The 23,379-nt window shown below is 40.3% G+C and overlaps 1 protein-coding gene across 8 annotated transcripts in view; it reads left to right on the forward strand.

The window, feature by feature from the left end:
- Positions 1–23,379, forward strand: part of rap1gap2a (RAP1 GTPase activating protein 2a) — a 139,994-nt gene that overhangs the window by 78,749 nt on the left and 37,866 nt on the right. For all 8 annotated transcript variants that reach the window (XR_011980606.1, XR_011980605.1, XM_072691544.1 and 5 more), the window contains one exon: positions 19,656–19,740. Coding sequence is in view for 6 of the 8 variants with exons in the window: in XM_072691544.1 (XP_072547645.1) it covers positions 19,656–19,740 (85 nt within the window). In the remaining 2 variants the exon portion in view is untranslated. The remainder of the gene's footprint in view (positions 1–19,655; positions 19,741–23,379) is intronic.

Consider the following 23,379-nt stretch of genomic DNA (forward strand, 5'->3'; position numbering starts at 1 on the left):
CAGATCTGTGTGTGTGAGTGTAGTAGTACACACTCTGGACTGAGATCTGTTGTTGTTTATCTACTACTGGTGTGAAATAACTGGTTTTATAGTGGATGAATGTGCTGGGATTTGGGTTTCTATAGCTTGTTAGCGTTAGCCTCCTCTCGGTTCTGATTGGGTTCTCCAGCGCTGGTTAATAAACAGAGACAGGCAAGTGATTCTCCGATTCTCCCGCTGGTAAAACAGAGCATTTTAGTGATGGTTATATAAAGGGTCAGATATTATGGTCTGTTTTCATGTTCCCCTGTAAAATAGCTCCACACTGCAGAACCTTAACTCTTTTATTTACCTTCTGAGAATGTCTGCACTGCTGCAGCCAGCTGGGCTACAATATCCGCCACCAGATGGCACTCTGAACACTGTGGTTAAAACAAAGACTCGGGACTGGATTGGGATTAAAATAGCCGATACCCGATCCATTAAAATATGTCTGGGTCCCAACAGACATCCCTAGTTCATACAGTAATTATTCAGATACATTAAATGTGCCTGATTCAGAAATGGCCATATATGTTCCACATAAAAATAATTGTCACTGTCTCCCCGTAGCGCTAAAATGTGAACTTTACTGGAGAAGGAAAAATCTTCAACTTTTAATGAAAGTCAAGATACAAAGATTTGACCGTTTTTTTTGCATGAGGGCGTTGATATATTATAATAACAGAACTAATGGCAGAAGTAAGTAACCTGAGAACTTAATGAAAATACCATTAAAATAATGAACATACAGTATTAGAATGAAGTGAATACAGCCTTTGGTGTAGACTCAGAATTACACGCTCAGGTTCTGCTGGATTATTCTGTGCCCTATCTGTCTGTGTGTGTGTGTGTGTGTGTGTGTGTGTGTGAGGTGGGGGGGCACCCAGCAGTATCAGTAAATGGAATGGATGAGGTGGCATTAGTGTCTCTGTAACAAGTACCCGCAGCCGCTTCCAGTGACAGACAGCAGAGCACCTATTTACAGAGCGGTAGAATGTAGGATTCTGGAGATATTTTTAGACCTCACTTTTCTTCCCCCCTCCTTTCTCTCCGTGTCTATTGTGCACCACAGCGTTGGTCCTGCCCTTAAGGATAAATGCACTTAAAAGTCTAAGAGGGCATTTGATATTAAAACATCGTTTTAGGCTGCTTCGGTACTGAGTGCTGTGTTTCTGAATTCTCAGGATCACTCAGAATTACAGTGTATGAGTTTCAGAGAGACTGACCAAGACCAGAGCGAAATGCAGTAACAACAGTCCATCACTCCATAATATTGAGTATGTACTGCTTTATCTAATGAAAAGGAAGATAGCTCAGAAATAACAGGCCATCACATTCCAAGAGCACCTGGCATTGCCCTGCAGAGATTGCCTTAGCTAGTGCAATTTATCTTACATTACATCGAAGGCATATATACATATATAAGGGTATATATATATATATATATACCCTTAGCTAGTTTGTATCAGCTAGGATCCAAAAGATCCCTCTAAGCTTAGATACTACTAAATACAGAAGTCAGTATGGTGACCACAGTACTCTACACTACACTTCACCCAAGTACTCTTGAAAGAGGTGGGTCTTCAGTCTATGTTTGAAGACAGTGAGCGTTGGACAGAAAAAATCCTGGACGCTTTTCTTTTGTAGATCTAAAAGGATGGCGGGTCGAGCCGAGCCGTACTTGAAGCTGGAAGGTCTCTTGGTGGCTCTTGGTGGCTCTTGGATCGGCTTTTGGCCATTGTGATCAAGAATGGAGGGGCTGGCTGGTCCACTCTTGGCTTGTAGGGCAGCGTCAGGGTCTTGAAGCTGTGAGCAGCAGCTTCAGGAAGCCAGTGGAAAGAACGCAGCAGAGGAGAGACGTGGCTGAACTTAGAAAGCATTAGTTCAATTATTTCAGATTTCTACACTCTTAAAAACAAAGGTTCTACAAGGGATCTTTAAGCCATGCCATAGAAGAACTGCTGTTGTAAAAAAGATGCATGTGACCTTCTGAAGGCCCAAGTAAATTGATGTAAAGATTATTTTCCAATTATAATGAATCTTCACACTCACTTTTACGTCTCTTACAAAAATGGTTCTTTATAGAAGCAATTTCTTTTCTTTTATAGCATCACTTAAAGAACCCTTTGTAGCACACTTAGTTTTAAGAGTGTTTTCCTGTACAAGTGGAAGAACAATTACACAAAAGTAAATGATTTATTTAGAATAACCAATTTCTTTTTATTTGACTTGTTTTAAGTATTTTTAGTTTTATTCTATCAGACACTTTGCTTTGCTCCAAGCATTGTTTCTTCATTCCGAGTGAAACACATTATGTGGGCCTGTTTTTGTTCCCTAAGGTATAAACATTAGCGAAGTAATTGTACATCAAAGAAGCAGTAATGGTCTTAGGTCCAGTTGTGGACCCTAAGCATTTTAAAAGATGCATTACATTCAATGTCCCAGAGGAAAGGTGAATGGAGTCAATGCAACTTAACTAAAGCAATTTAATTGTGAAGGAATATGGCCCAATTATACTGTCTATCTAAAAGTACAGAAGTCCTCGAGGGTACCACTCCAATGACAAGTGATGGACCCTGCAAGGTATTTTAATGCCTTTTATGACAGGCACTATGAGGCAGGCAAAATCATCTCCAGTATTTTTGGAAGACCCAGAACAATTGTATTAAAAATAAATCAGTTATTTAAACAGTAAATAATCTGAATAATATTCTAATGTAATTCAGCAATTTGTAAATCAAAATGAGAAGAAATTATGTATCTATAAACACACGCATACCTTGTATACCTTGGCACAATAGAAATGCTATTTTGGAGATACCATGTTTTTGTGTGACAGCAGTTGAAGTGTTCAGTGTAGTAGATCTCTAGCACCAGGATTGACAAGACAAGACAAGGCAAGACAACCATATTCACCATTAGTGTTGGCCACAGATGGAATTTGGCTTCCACCTTTAACCTGTCCGTGCAGTGAACGCACACATACACACCAGTGAAACACACACAGTGATTGTGACTCAATGGCCCAGCAGTGGCAGCTTGCCGAGCCCAGGTATTAAACCCACAACCCTGTCATCAACAACCCAGAGCTCTAACCGCTGAGCCACCACGGCCCCACTGAGCACTCCTCCTCGTGTACAATGATACTGTAAGTCGACTAGACAGACAAATGGTGATATATATATATATATACATATGTTTTGCTGTCCACTAGATCCTGACTAGGAGGTCAGGATCTTGGATGATTACCACCCACCTCATTCCCAACTCCCCAACTCATACCAAATGTACTGGATGGAGCACAAGCTTTCATCCCAGAGAACAAAGTTCCACTGCCCTACAGCTCAATGCTGGGGGGCTTTATACCCCTCTAGCCCACACCTGGCTTTAGGCATGGTGCCAATAGGTTCATGTTGATCTGCTCCTGAGAGTCCTATTCTATTGGCAGCACTTCTGTACAGGGACTAGATAAGCTGTATGTGTGTGTGTGTGTGTGTGTGTGTGTGTGTGTGTGTGTGTGTGTGTGTCAGCAATAGGTTCAATTTAAAGTAGCTGAATGCATTTATCAGAAAGGGTGTCCACAAACATTTGGACGTATACATCAACAGGTTCTCTGTGGGTGTTGGGTCTCTGATATGGACAGAAGTTCACTCGCCAGCCAGTGATTCTACTGTTTCACTGCCACAGCCTGACTGCCAAAATCAATACGTTCCATTCAGAGACCAATGAGCTGAGACAGGGAGAGCGAGAGACTCTCTCAGCAGTCAAATAATGCTAATCCAATCTCTCTCTCTCTCTCTCTCTCTCTCTCTCTCTCTCTCTCTCTCCCTCTCCCTCTCTCTCTCTCTCTCTCTCTCTCTCCCTCTCCCTCCCTTTCTCTCTCTCTCTCTCTCTCCCTCTCTCTCTCTCTCTCTCTCTCTCTCTCTCTCTCTCTCTCTCTCTCTCCCTCCCTTTCTCTCTCTCTGTAAGAGTGATGTGTCATTGGTAACACTTCAGGATAACACTGTAGCCTCTAAGATGAAGAGCTGCTATACGTTACTCTGTAATGTGGACCTGTGGTCTCACAAACCAGCAGTGTCTTATGCTCAGACTCTCGCATGTGTGATTATCTTTGTCTGCAAATCAGAGCTAGCTTTTAGTTGGTTTAATGGTAATAAAATACACAGGAAGATGGAAACATACTATTATTTTAGTTTTTAGTTTTTATTTTTATGTTTGATTATTTTTTATAAATATGGCTTTTATTTGTAAATGTAAAGATGCCATTTTAGCCAAAATGTCCTAGATTTTTACTACAAAAAATTGAAATGTAAGATCTCTCCAGTTTTTACTCAGATATCAGCTATTAAGCTTTTAAAATTAATTAAGACCTACAGATACTTGAAGACATTCTGACTAGTTATATTGCCAGGATGCCATGTAATTTTGTCATTTTGACTAGTTGTCCTGCATAAAGCATAGTAGATTTGATATTAGTACTAGTACCACTGACTTAGCAGATATCTGAAGTACGGGTTTCTACTGGTAAAACATTACAGAGATCTTGAATTTGAGTTTTTACTGGTAACAGTGTCATTATGGCCTGTATCGCTAATGGCATTTTAGGCTAAAGTGACTTTCCATAAAGAGATTGAAGGGTAACACAGGGGCTAACAAGGTTAGCAGTTTAGCATTTACCAAAATGTGAGCATCTGTGTGTGTGTAAATGTAGGTTATGTGTGTGTGTGTACTCAATGTGTGTGTATTTTACAGAAAACATAAACACTGACTCATACATAAAAGCTTCAATTGTATTAAACAACCCCGTCACGCTCTGGCTTTAATGTGAGACCCGTGAGAGTTTTTTGCCTTTCTCTGCTATAGAGGATGTCTGTTGCTGAGAGGTTTCCATGGCAGCAGGCCTTGTTTTTCCATTGGGCAATGGAAATGTAAACAGCTTCATTAATTGAAGCATTGATTGGCTGCTTAGTTTGGGTGTAGCCCAATAGAATTAAATGGGGAGCAGGTGCACGCATTTTAGGTATTTTAGGTCCAATCAGCTTCTTGTTATTGGAAGATTTCAAGAGGCTTTTAAACAAGCAGACAGTGGAGAAATTACCATACGCCTCCATTAGCGTTTCAGTCCAGCTTAATTTCAGCTCACTTTTTCAGTGTTAATGTTGTTTTCTTTATTTCTGTACACCACACTGATCAGCCATAACATTAATACCAGTGCCTGACAGTTAAGGTGAAAAGACATTGATGTCTAGGGGTGGATATATTAGGCACTCTTAAAGGGGATGGGCAAGCATAAGAATCAGAGCCACTGGTTAGGTCAGAACATCTCCAAAACATCAGGCAGGTCTTGTGGGGGCTTTCTGGTATGCCGTGGTCAATAGCTACCAAAAGTGCTCCAAGGAAGGACAACCGGTGAACCAGCGACAGGATCATAGCCACTTAAGGCTCACTGATGTGATCAACGAAGGCTTGACCTATTCAATACAATATTTAGGACTTGAAGAAACTCCTGCTAATGTCTTGGTGGCAGATACCACAGGACACCTTCAAAGGTCTTGTGGGGTCCATGCTTCAAATGGTCAGATCTGTTATGGTGGCCCAAGGGGACCCACTCAAAATTAGGCAGGTGGTACTGAAGTTATTTAGGCTGATTGGTGTTAAACTGACATTACAGGAGTACATTAAGAATCATGTTTGTAATAGAACCTTTTAAAGGCCTAAAGAGCCCTCACACCCCCACCCTCATATCTCCACTGCAAACATGGGGCCTCAATTACCAATATCTTTTTTTTTAATGAACCTTAATATGGTTCTTCTATGGAATTGCTTAAAGAACCATTTGCAGCAGCTTTATTTTTAAGAGTGTAGATACTGAGACACCGCATTTGTATCGAAAGCATAAATCTGTTCTCTAGAATGAAGAAATGAAGAAGTAACTGCATCTCCAGTAACGGTTACTGTTGCTTTATTGCTTTATTGGGCCTCATCATCCATCCTGAGTCACTGAAAAGTGCACCATAAAACAAAGTGATCTTCGAATATGGTCGGCCTTGTAAAACAGTGAATGGTGTGATTACTGGCATTGTGCTTTATTCCTGTGTACTTTTCGTGCTCTCTAGGAAAGTGGAGAACATCTTCTCACTGTGATGTTTACCAGACTAGACCACTTTTTATCTCTGGGGACGTGCAACCTTGCTTAGCCTTATTTAAAGCCTTTTTTCCAGCAGTGCTTCTCTTTACCTCAGCGGGGACTAACCATGGAAAGTGTTTTAACAGCACTCTGTATTGATCTCTCTCATCAAGTGTCAAATTGTTCTAATTTGTCCTTAATTATTTCCTCATTAAATTTCCCCTTAATTTTTGTGTAGGTTGGCAAAGTAAATTCAATTAGTTCGGATGTGTGTGTGTGTATGTGTGAGAGGGAGGGTGTGTGTGGTAGCATATGTGTTTCTTTACATTAAATTCTACACCCAAATTCTGCATCCAGTTGAATTTTACCTGCCTCAGTCCACAATATACAAAAATAATGCACCCAAATGGAAGTGTCGGATTATGGCGAGCAGTTCTGTCTCAGGTAGATATGTAAATTATTACAGGTGTGGCCTGAGTAGACAGGTCTTGCTGCAAAAAGGCATAAAAGTGCTTCCCCTGCTGCCTTATAAAAAGGGTCACAGGGGCTAATTTTGGGTATCGTACCTCTTGGTGAGAAGGCATTTTGGCCAGTCAGCAGATGAGATCTTGAGATTACTCGCAATCTAGGCCGTCCCGACCAAGCTCACAGTCGCCTTCATTTACAGTAGTGTGCTGATCAAGAACCCTGGACTGCTACAGACTGAAACCATGTGGTCTTTAGGAACGAATCCAGGTTCACTTTGGGATCTGGCAACACTTTGATTCGTGTATGGAGGTCTGGTGGTGAGCTCTTCAATCCTGCCTTCGCTGTGGAGTGACTCACTGCCTCAGCTGCTGATGTGATGATCCAGGGAGCCATGGCATCGGACAGTCGGTCACCCCTTGTAGTGATACAAGGGACACTAACAGCTCAGCGATATGTGCAGGACATCCTGTGGATATCCATGTGTTGCCTCTCATAGCAGGGCTTTCCAGGAATGCCTCCACCAGATTGCCACTGTTCCTTGCCATGCCTGGTTGTGAGATTTTCACCAATCAAGCATTTGTGGGACCAGCTGGGACGCCAGCTTTGGCAACTTATGAAGCTGCAACCTACAGCAACCTATAATCTTATCTTGTGTCCAGGCTGGAGGAGGCCCAATAGAGCCTCTGTCTACTTTCTATTGTGCAGTTTCCCCCCCCCCCAAAAATATTTCCTGGTCTTTCCAAATGGAGAACAAGCCTTAATAAGCTAATTAAAGTCTGAAAAGTCTATGTATCTGAGCGCTCAAGTCTCGTGGGATGGCCAAACCTTTGCCTGGTGCTTTTTTTTTTTTTTTTTTACTGTTTTTCAGTCTGAAATCAAAAGTCAATATTGTCCTGTTTAAAGGGTTAGGGTTATCCAAGAGGTCCGAGAGACGAGTGCTTGCCAACGTCTCACAGGCCCTTGATAAATATCTAGCAGGCTTAATATCTGGATCTGTCGGCGACTCTAAATATGGTAGTGTGAAAGGTGTTGTGACTAACAGTAAGTGGAGAGACTAGCTCCAGCCAATAAGAGCAGTTATACATGCATCTTTATTGATTTTTCCTCTTCTTTACTGTGCTTTCACTGCAAATCAGATCTGCATAAGCGCATTAGCTGGAAAAAGATTATTGAGCCGAACACTACAAACCATTCAGATTTTCTCAGTGATTTAAAATACAGTTTTCAAACAGTCATTTGACCTTCAGTATCTTGGTCTCTCTCTAGTGTGTGACTAGAAATGACTTCCCTGTGAAAGGTATGGTGATGTGACGCCTCTGATCTGACATCCTATCTGACCTTGTATGTCCACTTATGCTGTTTTTCATAAGGCATATAGTGAATTCTTCACATTGTGTCACATTTGTAGGGTAATTGGACTGATAGAAATGCCTGAAAGTGACCCCAAATAAAATATTTTTCACGTTTTTGATGTTTTCGTGATTGATGTTTTTTTACTTCTTCTGTAAAGTTGCCAGTTTGGATGGAAATACAAGATTTGTGCATGACAAATACATTTAAACATTACATAATGCACATTAGAAATGTAATACCTACATTACATATGTACGACCCAATCTCTTCACTACATTAAAGCAAACATATAAGTGTGTGTGTGTGTGTGTGATCATGGTTTTGAGACTACGTGTGATGGTCACTGGCTAGGCACCACATTTCTCTCTCTCTATAAATAGTCGGGCTCGTCAGTGTGTAAGCCCACAGGAAGGACCCCTGTAACCCCATCACGAACTGCACACACAAGTCATCCAAAATGAAGTCATCCAGAAGACACTGGACATGTTCTTCAATGTTTTCGTTCTTCGCTGTATCATCGTTTTCTGCCTGACTCTAATAACCCCCATAATCCCTTGCCGCAATAATAATTATGAGCCTATCTCAACATGGCTGTTATCAGTTTAACGTGACATGTGGAGCTGTGACTCAACTGCCACAGTAATCCAGTAACTGCACTCTTCTGAAAGTCCAGGACAGATGGAGAGCATGTAGGCCAATGACTCAGGGCTTCTTAATGGAGCTGCATCAGGGGAGACTGACAGTTATAATGAGGGGATTGAAGGAAAAGTCGTGAACAAGTCCACCGCAGTGCATGGCTAGAGTTTGGACGGGTGTTGTGGTCAGAAGTTAATACTCATCTTTGTATTGCAAAATACTTTTATTAACAGGTAACAGGTTGGAAGAGAAGCCAGGGAGTGTTTACTTAACCCCTTAATGCAGCAAGCCTTATTACACACTATGGTGTATTATTCATCCACCCATCCAGAGAGAGCAAGGCCAGTTGTGCTCTCCCTGGCTCTGGCTGCTGATGGCTGGCATGACCCGGGATACAGCGAACCTCAGGAGATAGTGGCAGCGCGTTGGTCCGCTGGACCACTTGGAGCATATTTTTGACTTTTTGAAATAAAGTGAATCTGGCAGTTGTTCTTTATGCTAAAATTGCTCAAAAAAACATGACAAATGGACCAATAGAAATGCTCCAAAATGACCTGGAATACAATCTTTCCATTGGAAGTTAGGAATGGTTTTTCCTTGTCCTGTAAAGTTGCCATTTTGGAAATACAAGGTCAGCAATAACATACTGATATAGATCAATTATTGTGTTTGTATGACTCATGCCAATGGCAATGCCCGAGCAACAAGGTCAAGAAAACACATCATGGCCCTAATGAATTACAATAATGATAAAAGCATATGGCTGAGCCCTAGTTCTAGTCCTGAATGGTTCTTCAGTGCTTGCTGTTTCCTGTCTGTGGAGTATTAAGAGTATTAAGTGCATTAGTGGAGTGATTTAAGCGGCTGTAATTGTCAGGCCGGAGGAAGATCAAGTTCATTATGGTTTCATAACAAACACTTATCAGCTCCGAAACAAGACTCGTAATTAGACTTTAATTAGCAAGTGGCTGTGTTTTCATCCACCCAATGACTTCTTCCCTGTTTACCCCCTCTTGCTGTGCCCACCCCACCCTCTTCCTCTCCCTCTGGTACCGTGTGAAGGAGTATTTGTCATGTGCAGCGTGTCCGTGATGTCCTTCTGTCCGTCTAGAATGTAATCAATACAGTAGAGATGGAGACATGCAGCCGGAACATTAGGCAGGCATGACTGCAGGGCAGACGTGGTTAGTATTGAATCAAGTCTAATTAAAGGAGCAGATATGCGGCAGCGTGCTGAATCTGAGCCGATGAGGGGCGAGATGAAGGCCCGGGCTGCAAGAGGACATGTTTACATTATGTTTGCGGCAGCAGGCGGAGATCTTATCCACTTCCACATCTCATCATCCTGTCGTTACATGCTGACATGATCAAACTTTGCTCTGCCAGAGAGTGACAGGTCAGCTCAGGCTCTGCGTGTTGTTTTGGTGTTGTGGAGAGTTGGTTCTAATACCGGTCAGGAGGGGGTCGTTTGGTTGGGTTGTCTGTGAACTGTGCTTTATTGCTTCCTGCTGCTTCACTGCTCTTCTGTGTCTTTTCCATTCTCTCTCTCACACAATCTCTCTTTGTCTCTCTCTCTCTCTCGCTCTCTCGTTCACTCTCATTTTAATATGACTTTTTTTCAGAGCAAATAAATGCTTTCCATCCTTAACTCTCTCTTTCTCTCTCTCTCTCTTTCTGTCTCTCTCTCTTTCTCTCTCTCTTATCTACTCTCATTGTCTCTCTCTTTACTCTCTCTACCCTCATCTCTCTCTTTCCCACACTCTCTAATTCTCTCTCTCTTTCTCTTTTTAATACTGTCTTTACCCTTATCTCTCTCTTACAGACACTCACTCTCTTTCTCTATCTACTCTCATTATCTTTCTTATTCCCTCTCTCACACACTTTCTCTCACTCCCCATTATTATCTCTCTTTCTCTCTCTCTCTCTCTCTCTCTCTCTCTCTCTCTCTCTCTCTCTCTCTATCATAATCGCTCTCTCCCTATTCTCATCTCCTCCTCTCTTTACCTCTCACACTTTTCTTAAGACTCTATCCTCATCTCTCTCTTGCTCTCTCTTTCTCTGCTCTAATCTTTCTCTCTCTCACACATACACTCTCTCCATCCTCATATCTCTCACTCTCTCTCTATCCTCATCTCTGTCTCTCACTCTCTATATCCTCATATCTCTCTCTCTCACTCTCTCTCTATCCTCATATATCTCTCTCACACACTCTCTCTATCCTCATATCTCTCTCACTCTCTCTCTATCCTCATCTCTGTCTCTCACTCTCTCTATCCTCATATCTCTCGCTCTCACACTCTCTCTATCCTCATATCTCTCTCTCTCACACTCTCTCTATCCTCATATCTCTCTCACTCTCTCTCTATCCTCATATATCTCTCTCACACACTCTCTATATCCTCATATCTCTCTCTCTCACACTCTCTCTATCCTCATATCTCTCTCACTCTCTCTCTATCCTCATCTCTGTCTCTCACTCTCTCTATCCTCATATCTCTCTCTCTCACACTCTCTCTATCCTCATATCTCTCTCACTCTCTCTCTATCCTCATCTCTGTCTCTCACTCTCTCTATCCTCATATCTCTCTCTCTCACACTCTCTATCCTCATATCTCTCTCACTCTCTCTCTATCCTCATCTCTGTCTCTCACTCTCTCTATCCTCATATCTCTCTCTCACACACTCTCTCTATCCTCATATCTCTCTCTCACACACTCTCTCTATCCTCATATCTCTCTCTCTTACGCTCTCTCTATCCTCATATCTCTCTCACTCTCTCTCTATCCTCATCTCTGTCTCTCACTCTCTATATCCTCATATATCTCTCTCTCACATACTCTCTCTATCCTCCTATCTCTCTCACTCTCTCTCTATCCTCATCTCTGTCTCTCACTCTCTATATCCTCATATATCTCTCTCTCACACTCTCTATATCCTCATATCTCTCTCTCACACTCTCTCTCTTTCCTCATATGTCTCTCTCACACACTCTCTCTATCCTCATCTCTCTCACACACTCTCTTATCAACAATCTGTCTTCATATCTCTCTCTCTCCTTCTGATTACTCATTACTCACTCTCTCCTCTCTCTCATTTGTACTTCTCTCATTGCTCTGTCTCTCTTCCTCTATCCTCATCTCTCACTCCCTCTATCTTCATCTCTCTCTCTCTCTCTCTCTCTCTCTCTCTCTCTCTCTCTCTCTCTGTTTTCCTTTGTCATGCTGCGTCTCCGTGTTCCTGCCCTCTCTTAGTGAGACAGTGACGCAGACTCTGCCTTATTACCACGGAGACAGACACAAGGACAGCGGCACTGCACCACACACATATAGACACACACTCTGACACTCACACTGTGATTGGTGTGTCTCTCTTTGGGGGTGTGTGTGTGGTGTTGTGCAGTGTGTGTGCATGTAAGGTGTCAGTTATTAGTTTATAATGAAGGGTAAAAGCCTCATGACTCTTAATATTCAAGAATGTCCTGAACAAGCTCTGCATGCCCTGTCTGTTCTAGCTCACTGTACTCAGGGGGGGGCAGTCCCAACCCTTGAGGGCCACCACACAACACAGCTTGCCGTTTTTTTGGCTCGTGAGGGGCTTGGTAATGAGCTGGTGTGTAGAATCAGGTGTTGTACAGCAAAAAAAAAAACAATGTAACTGACTCTAATCTCAGCACGAGTTCTCTTTTGTACTCCTGTGTTAATGAAGTACTGTTTGCTTAAAGCAACATTATGTAGCATTTATAACCTAAAATAGCAGCTTCTCAATCATGCTGATGCTCCTCTTACTGTAACTGGGAGAATGGCATCTCTGTCATTCCCACATTGGGCTGGAACACTGCTACTGCACTATGAAGCTTTGGTGGAGCTTCAGAAGACCTCATACCAGGACAGCATGATGCTGCATAACTCGAGTCATATTAGTGCCAAATACTATTATATGATAATACTGCCTCCGACCACATGCTTCTTTACCTTGTTGCCAACTCTGTATCCTGTATCTGTATCTGTAACTCTTTAACTCTGTATCTTTCATCTGTCAACAAATGCACGTGTACAACTGTCAATGAGGGGCATTCAAAGCATGATTTGTATTTACTGCAGTGGAGTAAAAGTAAACTACTCTCATCAACTTTGAGTGATGTGTGAGTGATCAAGAGTGATGTGTGTGTATATATATATATAGATGTTATAGAATAATAATAATTTGGCTTCCTAAAGAACATTTACATGGTTAAGGAACATTGACTTGTAGATGCTCCGCCCACTAATGCACTAATGTGTTCATTTCTGGTTATTGTGGTTTGAGGTTGAACAAGCTTTACAAAATACTGACAACAATTTTATTCGACCTAATGAGAAATTACACGACAGAACATGGCAGAATAGTTCAATATATTTATGATTATTGTAAAATGATATTTAATTTGCATGTGTTAAAAAATCTAACAGTTAAGATACATTATTATATACATACATACAGTATTATTAGTTTTATCAAATTAAATCAAAATGTAATTAAATCAAAATGTAAATGTTTTTTGTGATTTATTAATCAATCAATCAATTAATGAATTTGTTGATTTATTTCCCACTTTTTCTCCCAATTTGATACTGCTAATTAACCGACCTGTTTGTATCTCCCCTAGGAGACACTAGGAGGGTAAGAAGGACTTAACACACTTCTCCTCTGATACATGCAAAACCAGCCATCACTTCTTTTTGAACTGCCACATTGCCGGGCAGCCAACACACTCAGAGAAAAACACTGAGTACCCAGCTTCACTGCACCAGCTAACAAATGCCTGTGACAGGCGATATGACTTGAGAGTGATGAGGGGAGGGAGTGCCATCTACCCACCCGGAGAGAGCACGGCCAGCTGTGCTCTCTCTCACTCCGGCTGCTGATGGCAAAGCAGCATGGCTCGGGATTCCACTTTGTGACCCCCGGGCCATGGTGGCAAAGGGACTATGGATTAGACCGCTGAACCACTCCAAGCCGCCAAATTGGATTTTTGTCAAAGTTGTCCAACCTAGCGATGGTTGCTATGAGCATGAGTTGCCGACTAGATGTTTTTAAGCTGGAAACTTAGAGCAGCCAGCTTAAAAGAATGCAATGTTTTTGAACACCACTGTTTTTGCACCCATTGCTGACACAGATGTGCAAATGCACACCCACAACTTGTCTAGTCCCTGTAGAGAAGTACTGCCAATAGAGTAGGACTCTCTGGAGCAGATCAAGATGAACCTATTGGCACCATGCTGCCCAATGCCAGGCGTGGGTTAAAGGAGTATAAAGCCCCCCAGTATTAAGCTGTGGAGCAGTGGAAGACCTGTGTTCTCTGGAATAATGGTTGGTGCTCCATCCAATACTTTTGGGATGAGTTGGGGATGAGATGGGGTGGTGATGGTCCGACATCCTGATGTCACTAATGCTCTTGTCACTAAATGCAATCAAATCCTCACAGCATTGGACCAAAATCTAGATGAAAGCCATCTTCTCTGGACAATAGAAATAGTTACTCCAAAAAAAGCAGGATCAAATATTTGATAAAACATTAGATTTCAGAAGAAACACTGAATTTGTGAGCAGGTGTCCCAATACATTTGTCCATATTTTGTACATTTAGACATTATATTTTTGAGATCAGAATGTCTAGGTTGGCCAACAAAAACTAAAATACATGTATTTCATGTATTAACTACTCTACATAAACACAAAAATCAACATCCAAGTAGATGCAGTCCTGATTTCTTCATTTTCAGTGTTTATAAAGCAACATTGGCAGTTTTTTTTCCTGAAAATGATCACAGTTCCCTTATTGGTGTCAACTCCCTGGCCACAACAGTGCTTGGGATGGGAGATGGCTTTCCCTCATCTCTGAATGTGTATGCATGTGCTTGTTGCTAGCTCATTAGCATCTGAAGCAAACTCCAGCAGCTGTGTTGTGTTGGGAAGCTAACTGTGGAGGAGAGAATGGAGGAGTCTGGCATGCACTGGTGTGAGTTGGAGAGAAGAAAAGTTTGGCATGACTGGCACTTTCCACAAACAACCACAAGGGCAGTGTTTTGGACCGCGTCCTCAAAGCCAGCTGCTCACAGAGATGGAAGGGGTGGATGGACTGAATACATAATGCTTTCTGATGAGACAGAGACTCAGCCCGATTCTCCTGTACTGTAGCATTACTGCTTCAACCTTCTAACCCCTTTAAAACGTTATTGCTTTTGTCTTATTCATACACTAAATGTCCAAATGTTAGTGGACACCCTTGCTAATAAATGTATTCAGCTATTTTAAGTTGCACCCATTGCTGTGTTGTGCAAATACACAAACACACAGCTTGTCTAGTCCCTGTAGAGAAGTACTGCCAATAGAATAGGACTCTCTGGAGCAGATAAACATGAACCTATTGGCACCGTGCTGCCTAATGCCAGATGTGGGTTATAGAGGTGTATAAAGCCCCCCAACATTGAGCTGTGGAGCAGTGGAACCGTGTTCTCTGGGATGATGGATGGAGCTCCAGCTAATACTTTTGGGATGAGTTAGGAGGTTTGGGATGAGGCGGAGTTGTGAGAATTTAACATCCTAACATTGAATGCAATCAAATCCTCACCACCCTGAACCAAAATATAGTATCTTCCTTCCGCGGACAGTAGCCCCTAGTCCCTAGTACTTCCCTAGTTACGCCAACAAAAGCAGGATAAACTCGTGTTTAACACCCTTGATTTCAGAAGAAGCAATGAATGAGCCAGTGTCCCAATACCTTTGTCCATATAATGTATTTGAATAGTTTTTATTTTGGTCGATTTTAAGGTATTTTGAAGATCAATCAGCCATAACATTAGCCCCAATTACCCAATATTAGGTAAGTTCACCACAACAGACCTGACCTTTCAAGTCATGGACTCCACAAGACCTCTGAAGGCATCTTGTGGGATCTGGCACCAAGCCATTAGCAGTGTATCCTTTAAGTCCTGGAGGTTGTGAAGTTGGGCCTCCATGGATTGCATCAGTCAGCCTTAGGTGCTCATGACCCTGGCTCCAGTTCACTAATTGTCCTTTCTTGGACCACTTTTGGTAGGTACTGATCACTGTATACCAGAACCCCCTCACAAGATCCATCTGATGTTTTGGAGATGTTCTCATCCAGTTATCTAGCCATCACAAGAAAGTGGCTCAGATTCTTATCCTTGCCCATGTTCCCTGCCTTTAACACACATCACTTTCAAGAACTGACTGTTTATTTGCTGCCTAACATATCCAACTCTTAATAGATGTCACTGTAGTTGACGATTACCAATGTTTTGGCTGATGGGTGTATATCACCCATGTAAAAAAAGTAATTGCCCCCTTAGCTACTAAATCAGCCCGTTAACCAAATTCAAGTGACAGTTGGGCTCAATTTTACTAGACCCACCCAGGCATGATTACTGTCAGACCTGCTGAATCAAAGCACCCCTTAAATAGAGCCTGTTTGGCAATGGAAAGCAGGCTAGAAGGTCTAAAAAAAGCAGCCCATTATGCCACGCTCTAAAGAGAATTAAAAATAGAACTGGTAAAAACCTACCAGTCTGGAAAGGGTTGCAAAGCCATTGCTAAGGGTCTGGGACTCCAGCGAACCACAGTGAGATCCATAATCCACAAATGAAGAAAACCTGGAACAGTGGTGAGCCTTCTCATGAGTGGCTGGCCTATGAGAAATTGAGAAGGGACAAATAGTGCCATGAAAAAAGTATATTAAAAAATAAGCCAGCGGTGGACTTGAAGGCCTTAGTAACATTTACAGAACCTCCAGGTCCCTCAAACTGGTGTAGAACATTATGTGAAGGTTCTTCATACCTCTTAAGCTTATTTGAACTGCCCTTGGTATCAGAGTCGTGTTCCCCACACCTCTAACGCAGACAGTTTGTACAGTTTTCCATGTAAATACTGAATAATAATCAGAGATTATGGGGTTAAAAGGTTCTCCAAACTCTTCTTCTCTCTTTATGTGATTTCTCTAAAATCCATTCATGGTCCCCCAATTTAAAAGGGTGTTACTGTGGGTTCTAAGGGTTAACTAAGGGTTTTAGAAGTTGTTCTCTATGTAATTGAGCTCCTTTCCTGGAGCTGGATATGTTTCAGGAAAGAATGACTGTGAATATAGTGGAAAAACACACTGTTTTCCACCAAATAAAAGGCAGGCCATTTGCCCTCTCTGAGAATTAGGCTCCAATCAATCTCATCACATCCAGGTGACCTGCAAATGACCGCTGCTTTCCATTCGCTCCCTCCAGCTGAATCCTCTAGAGGCGCATTTGCTGGCAAATTTGCTGTGTCACTGCATTAGTTTTGTCACTGAATGCCAGGCTGTGTCTGCGGTTCAGTAATTCGATGAAATGCAATTGTTTCTGTAGTCTGCTCTCTGAAATTCATGATAACAGCATCTGGAACACCCTCATAATACTTTATTGCTATAGCTACTGGTTAACTCTTTGCAGGCTTCGGATCACGTCTCCTCTAATCACTAATGTGTTCTGTGACTCCGTGAACAACTGAATCATGCTCTGCATTTGCTGAACTCGAATGTGTGAATCATTTCCACATCAATCAGAAACTTTTAGGACAACAGAAGTAAAAGAACAAAACTATTAACACGACAAACTAAAAGATACCTAAAATACCTGTAGTAAAAAAAAAATATTTTTAGTATCAGTTTCTATAATCAAATGTTCTGGACTGACTGATTCAGTTTAGTCGAGACTTTTCTTAAAATGACTGTTTTATAGTGTTTAATATCTTATAATCCAGTCTGACTCTCCTCCCTGACCAATCAGCTCCCAGCTCCTTCACAACACTGCAGTCTAATCACTCCCTGTGTGTATATAGTGGGACACACTCTGGACTGATATCTGTGGTTGTTGGTCTACTGGTGTGTAATATTTGGTTTATAGTGGGTGAATGTGCTGTGTGTGACTGGGGTATTATAGCATGTGTGTGTGTATTAGCATTAGCGTTAGCTTCCACTCGGTTCTGAAGGGGTTCTCCAGCGCTGGTTTATAAACAAAAAAGATGAGCGGTTCTCCCGCTGGTAAAACAGAGCATTTCAGTGATATTTTTATAAAGGGTCAGATATTATGAGCTCATGTTTTCATGTTCTACTGTAAAACGACTCCACACTGCAGAACCTCAACTCCTTTATTTACCTTCTGAGAACGTCCGCACTGCTGCAGCCAGCTGGGCAATAATGTCCATTAACAGTGTCTGGAGGACACCAGATGGCGCTCTGCACACTGTGGTTAAAACAAAGACTCGGATCTGGATTGGGATTAAAATAGCCGATACCCGATACATTAAACATTCTTAGATTCTAATTCTAGTAATATGTATGATTCAGTTATGGTTAGAGATTGTTAGAGCTACATCATAAACAAAAAACATCCGCTATGATGATGCTAATTCTGTTAGCATACCTATGGGATTTCTAATAAAATGTTAGCACCAAGCTAACACTGGTGTACAGAAACTTTACATTTTACAGAGCAGAGAACACATTACATCCCACCTCATTCAGGTCCGGTAATTTGCACAATGAAACCTAGTTATAGCTATTTATATATGCAATACACATGTACATATGCACGTTTATCTACACACAGTATGTATCATTGCTGTCTCAAAAAAACATTCTTTACTTTCAATGGAAGTAAAAGGATTTTATTTCAAGTAATTCTGGAGCATTTCTATTGGTCCATTCATCGTTAAATATTGACATAATGTAAAAAACTACATAGAAAAGCAGAAAATGCAATGCAAACATGGAGATTAAAGGTTGACAATATGTATGAATAGTGTTAATAATAATAAATAAATATATATATATATATATATATATATATATATATATATATATATATATATATATATATATATATATATATATAATTTGCATCTATCTATCTATCTATATAAAAATATGTCTATATAGAATTATATATTTATTTCCTCCACTATCCTACTTCTACAGTAGTAGTACTGATGATTGACCAGTATGTGGGGAGACATGGTAAGCGCTCAGGGAAAGGTATCCAATGTAAATAAAAGCTTTCTGTTGATCCATGTAAAGTAAACTTCATTTTCACTACACATTGTGGGCAGATTCATAAAGCGCACTGGCAGATTTACCATCGCCATAAGAGCAAATAGCACCACGTTTGCTTATTTTACCGCCTCTGAGAAATCTGACACTACCTCTCCTCCTAACCCCTGTATCCTGACATATTGCATCACCAGGTTCTTCTCAATACACAGCCCTGTTATTACATGACATTCATGACTCTGAAAGCAGCTCTGTCAGTGTCCTCAGTCTTAATGCTGCACTTTAGTGCTCATAAATGATACAATTCTCTGCAACATAAATCTCCTACGTGTTCCTACGTGTGAGATTTTAGCGCGGTGGTGCTTCGCCACTTTACTTTTCTCATTTCTTTCAGCTTTTACGAGTCTCAGAAGTGTAATCTAATGACACACAGCCGGGCTCAGCCTCCATAGGAGAGTTTCCATTTCCACTTAATGGGAATATTAGTCTGCCTAATTTCAGAACCTGCTCTGGGCCTGTCCCTCTCATGTTTGTCTTTGGCCAAAAGATGTGCTTTTAGTGTGTGATCATGTTCCTCTAAGGACCTCTAAGTACCTTCTCCCATTTTATCTCCTCTCTGTCCTCTTCTTTTCTTCCATTGAGCCGCTGTATGTTCTGTGCTGGTTCTGGACAGGGCCTGAATGTGTGTGGTGCAGGTTTTTAGGGTGGTCACATCAGTCTCTGGAGGTTCCTATGTGTAATTTCAGCAGATTCAGAGAAGGGCATTGCAAGTTCTTTTTTGCCCTGCATATGTATATGTGTGTGTGTATATGTGTGTGTCTCTGTGTGTGTGTGTGTATTTGCTTTTGTGTGCACGGTTTTTAAGGACTTCTCTGGTTGAATGCAAAACCACACTGGAGCTTTGTAGAACCCGTTCAATAGCGAACATGTGCTGTTCTGCCTGACTTACAGTGTGTATATGTGTGTGTGTTGCAGGAAACAAGAGCTGCTGACCATCTCCAATGTGCCTCTGGGAGAATGTCCACCCTCACCCCCCCGCACTGCGCCACCCACAATGAAGGTGAGTGTACTAGGCACACACACATTGTTCCATCTCAATACAGCTGCTGTAAAGTCACCCAGAGCAGAAATAATAAAAATGCTAATATTAAATAAGGCCAATAATAGACAATCATCTAAATTCAGATAATGGATTATTGTCAGAATTATCAGGATTAATTATTTTATTGTGATCCAATTTCAGTTACAAAGTACCACATATGAGCATTAGAGTCTCGTCCTATAGCTTGCATTTGTCCTGAAGGTAATATAATAACCACATAATTACAAGCTGAGCTATTATCTAAGATTACTGAATAATTTATGATAATAATTCTGTTCTGTACAGACAACATGAACGTTGTTAACATGCAGGGGTTCTTAACATTCATTTGGTCGGAAACTGAAATGTTGCCAAATACTGGAACGTTGTCTCTTCTTGCAGACTTCTTAAGCAGATTACAGAAAAGTATGAAAGATAAGTGCTTTGTATGATATGACTGTTTATTTACATTTTTGACAATGTTATCTTTTCAAGAACAGAACATTAGAAGAAAAATCTCATTCATGCCTCATTGATAACTGTTGCTTAACTCAGTTTTGTGTTTTTTTTAACTCAGTTTTGTAAAAATAAGGTAAATTACCTCAAAAAACAAACAAGCGAACCAGAACTTTGCGCAATAAATTATGTATATAGTTTATTATTGTTAATATTAGTATTATTTATGTTATTTGAAAACATCCCTGTTGAATCAAAATTACAATATATATACAGTAATGGGAAAAGAAAGTACACTCTATTTGAATTCTTTGTTTTTATGTATCAGGACATAATGAAAAACAAAATGAATTCTTAGCAGGTCTTAGCAGGTCAAGTACACCCATAAATCAGTAGCTTGTAGAAACACCTTTAGCAGCAATACATTTTCTGTATGACTTTTGGAGAAAATTTGGCCCTCTCTGGTTCATTACTTCAGTTTGTTGAGGTTTGTGGGCATTAGTTTATGCACAGCTTTTTTGAGGTCCTGCCACTGCATTTCCATTGAGTTGAGGTCTGGACTTTGACTGGGGCATTGCAGTACTTTGATCTTTTCTTCTTCAGCCACTTTGTTGCAGATTTGCTGCTGTGCATGGGATCATTGTCCTGTTGCATGACCTGATTTCAGCCAAGCTTTAGCTGTGGGATAGATGGCCTCACATTTGCTTCTAGAATGCTTTGGTTTACAGAGGAGTTTGTGGCTGACTCAATGGCTGCTAAGTGCCCAGGTCCAGTGGCTGTAAAACAAGAAAAGCATCACCCCTCCAACTATGTGCTTGGCAGGGGTATAAAGTGTTAGCCAAATGTGGCACTGTGCATTATGGCCGCTATCTCCTCAGGTCGCTTGAAAAAAAAAAAAAATAGTAATAATAATAGTAATACCCATGGAAGCAGTAATTTTTTCACATACTGCCTGCCCACCTGCGTTACTCTTTACATATGGGTGTACATAACCTTGCATGGGTGTAACCTTGTGCTGTGTTTAAAAATGAACAATTAAAATCCAGGAATGTGGATTGTGCTATTAGTTTCAAATGGTATTTATTTTGCATGTATGGACACTGTATTATTTTTGCAGTATTTATGCTAACACTGAAAACATGGTAGAAAATGTCCTTGCTGTTTCCTCCCTACCCTGGTTTTAAATCACTGCAACAACATCCTGTAGTTCTGTTGTGTAGTATTTTGTAAGAGGAAACAGCATTACATAACTTTTGTTCTTTAGTTTCAGGGAGGGAACCCAAGTTCATTTGCTAATGTACTGTGAAGTCTGTTTAACTTTGCAACAATTGATACAAAAGAATGCAGTCATGGGTGGAGCATGGTGAGGTCAAATAAAATAAAAATAAATAGGTTAATAAATCTTGTTATGTTAATATTTGGGTGTTAATCAATAAAAGTTATAGTGAAATAGTTTAAGATGGTACGTTTTTTGAGAAAACCAGGAATTCAATTCAATTCTGTTCAATTATATGCTGTAAAAAGATCAGTGTACAGTATTTTTGCAGTATATTTTAGTTATTTGTTTTAAGACTTTAGACACTATTCAAATATGAGACATTTTGGTTTTAGTTTGAATATATTCTTGTCACTTGTTTATAGAATTACTGCAAATCTGCTATTTACATACATTAAATTTTTATAGTTTCACACCACATTTATGACATTTATTACATGTATTGCTTGTTTATATTAGTACTGCTATTCAGCAATTATTAAATATAAGCATTTTTTTCATATTTAATTTTTAGATTTCTATAGGAATAGAAATAGAATGAATGATGCACATATAGAAGAATGTAACTTCATATATATGAATGTAAGATGAATGTAAATGGACATAGAAATCAATTTCTTATAATTATGTTAAAACAAAAATCTATTAAATGTGATTATTTATATATTTACAGTGAATACAGATATATACAGTATCTGTACAGTGTATTACAGGTATTGTCTGAAGATTTGAGACACTTCAAATATTTAAAATATCTGAAATAATAAATTATCAAAACTAGGGCTGTTAAATGAAAAGTAAAAAAGGAATCGGACTAATGTCAGAATGTCATTTTTTTCTGTGTAAATGTAAATGGTAAGGGTTTTTAAGTGAAATGATACAATTAAAATGGTGAACACATTTTATGCTCAATGTACTTATGTTAAAATCTGCTGGGACAAAGTTTTATTCACTCACATGGCTACTAGGTAGGTGTCTTGTTTGTGCTTAGGGTGCTCACTTGACTGTTAAAGCATGTGAATGAAGTCGACACTGTTCATCTATATAATGACCTGTAACTCTGAGATAGCTGCCGTTACCTAGTGTTGTCTAATAATGTCTAATAATCACCTGTTAGAGCAACAGCGGCTGAGAGTTCCAAACCCTCAGCTAGTTTTGCCCTCTTCGTTTCATAGAGCCCGTGAATCCTGTTGACAATATTTGACCCATGTGGTATATCAGGCTGGATGTTCTCCGGTGAGAGCTAAACTCAGCCTGACAGTAACTGCACACAGCCTTTGTTTTGTCAAATGAGCCGTCTGGCAAACCATCACTCACTTACTCCTCTACTCTTAATGAGAGATGCTGCAAACGGTCTCAACTCCCAACATGAACTACGGATGACTTGAAGGGCCAGACAGAATTTGCGTTAATGGAACTAATGTTTTTTTCAATCACGTTAAATCGAGATTGCGTTAATGTTAATAACATTAATAACGACAGCTCTAATTAAAATATTTTATATTTCATTATACATTCATCTGTATGTGCAGCATTCCAGACATACTAAAAATGACTAAACATATATATATATATTATTATTATTGTTTTTTTTTTTTTCCCCACCAAAGCTAACACTGAAATGTTTCTGTCACGGTTTGGTGGAGCTTGGAGACAGAGGCGGACACACATGCAGGATATTTATAAAATACCAAACCAATTAAAGTAAACAAGATACAAAGAAAATCTGGAGGTCCAAACAAACAGCAGCAACAACAACAAGCAAACAGGTTTAGCAAAAACAACAAGTGCTAAGGCTAACAAACAACACAATGCAGAAACTGAACAAACAGACCAAGCTAACAAACCGTAAACTGCCATGAACACATAAGCACATGAAAATACAA

Source organism: Salminus brasiliensis, chromosome 11, assembly GCF_030463535.1.
Source record: "Salminus brasiliensis chromosome 11, fSalBra1.hap2, whole genome shotgun sequence".
NCBI classification, from domain to species: domain Eukaryota; kingdom Metazoa; phylum Chordata; class Actinopteri; order Characiformes; family Bryconidae; genus Salminus; species Salminus brasiliensis.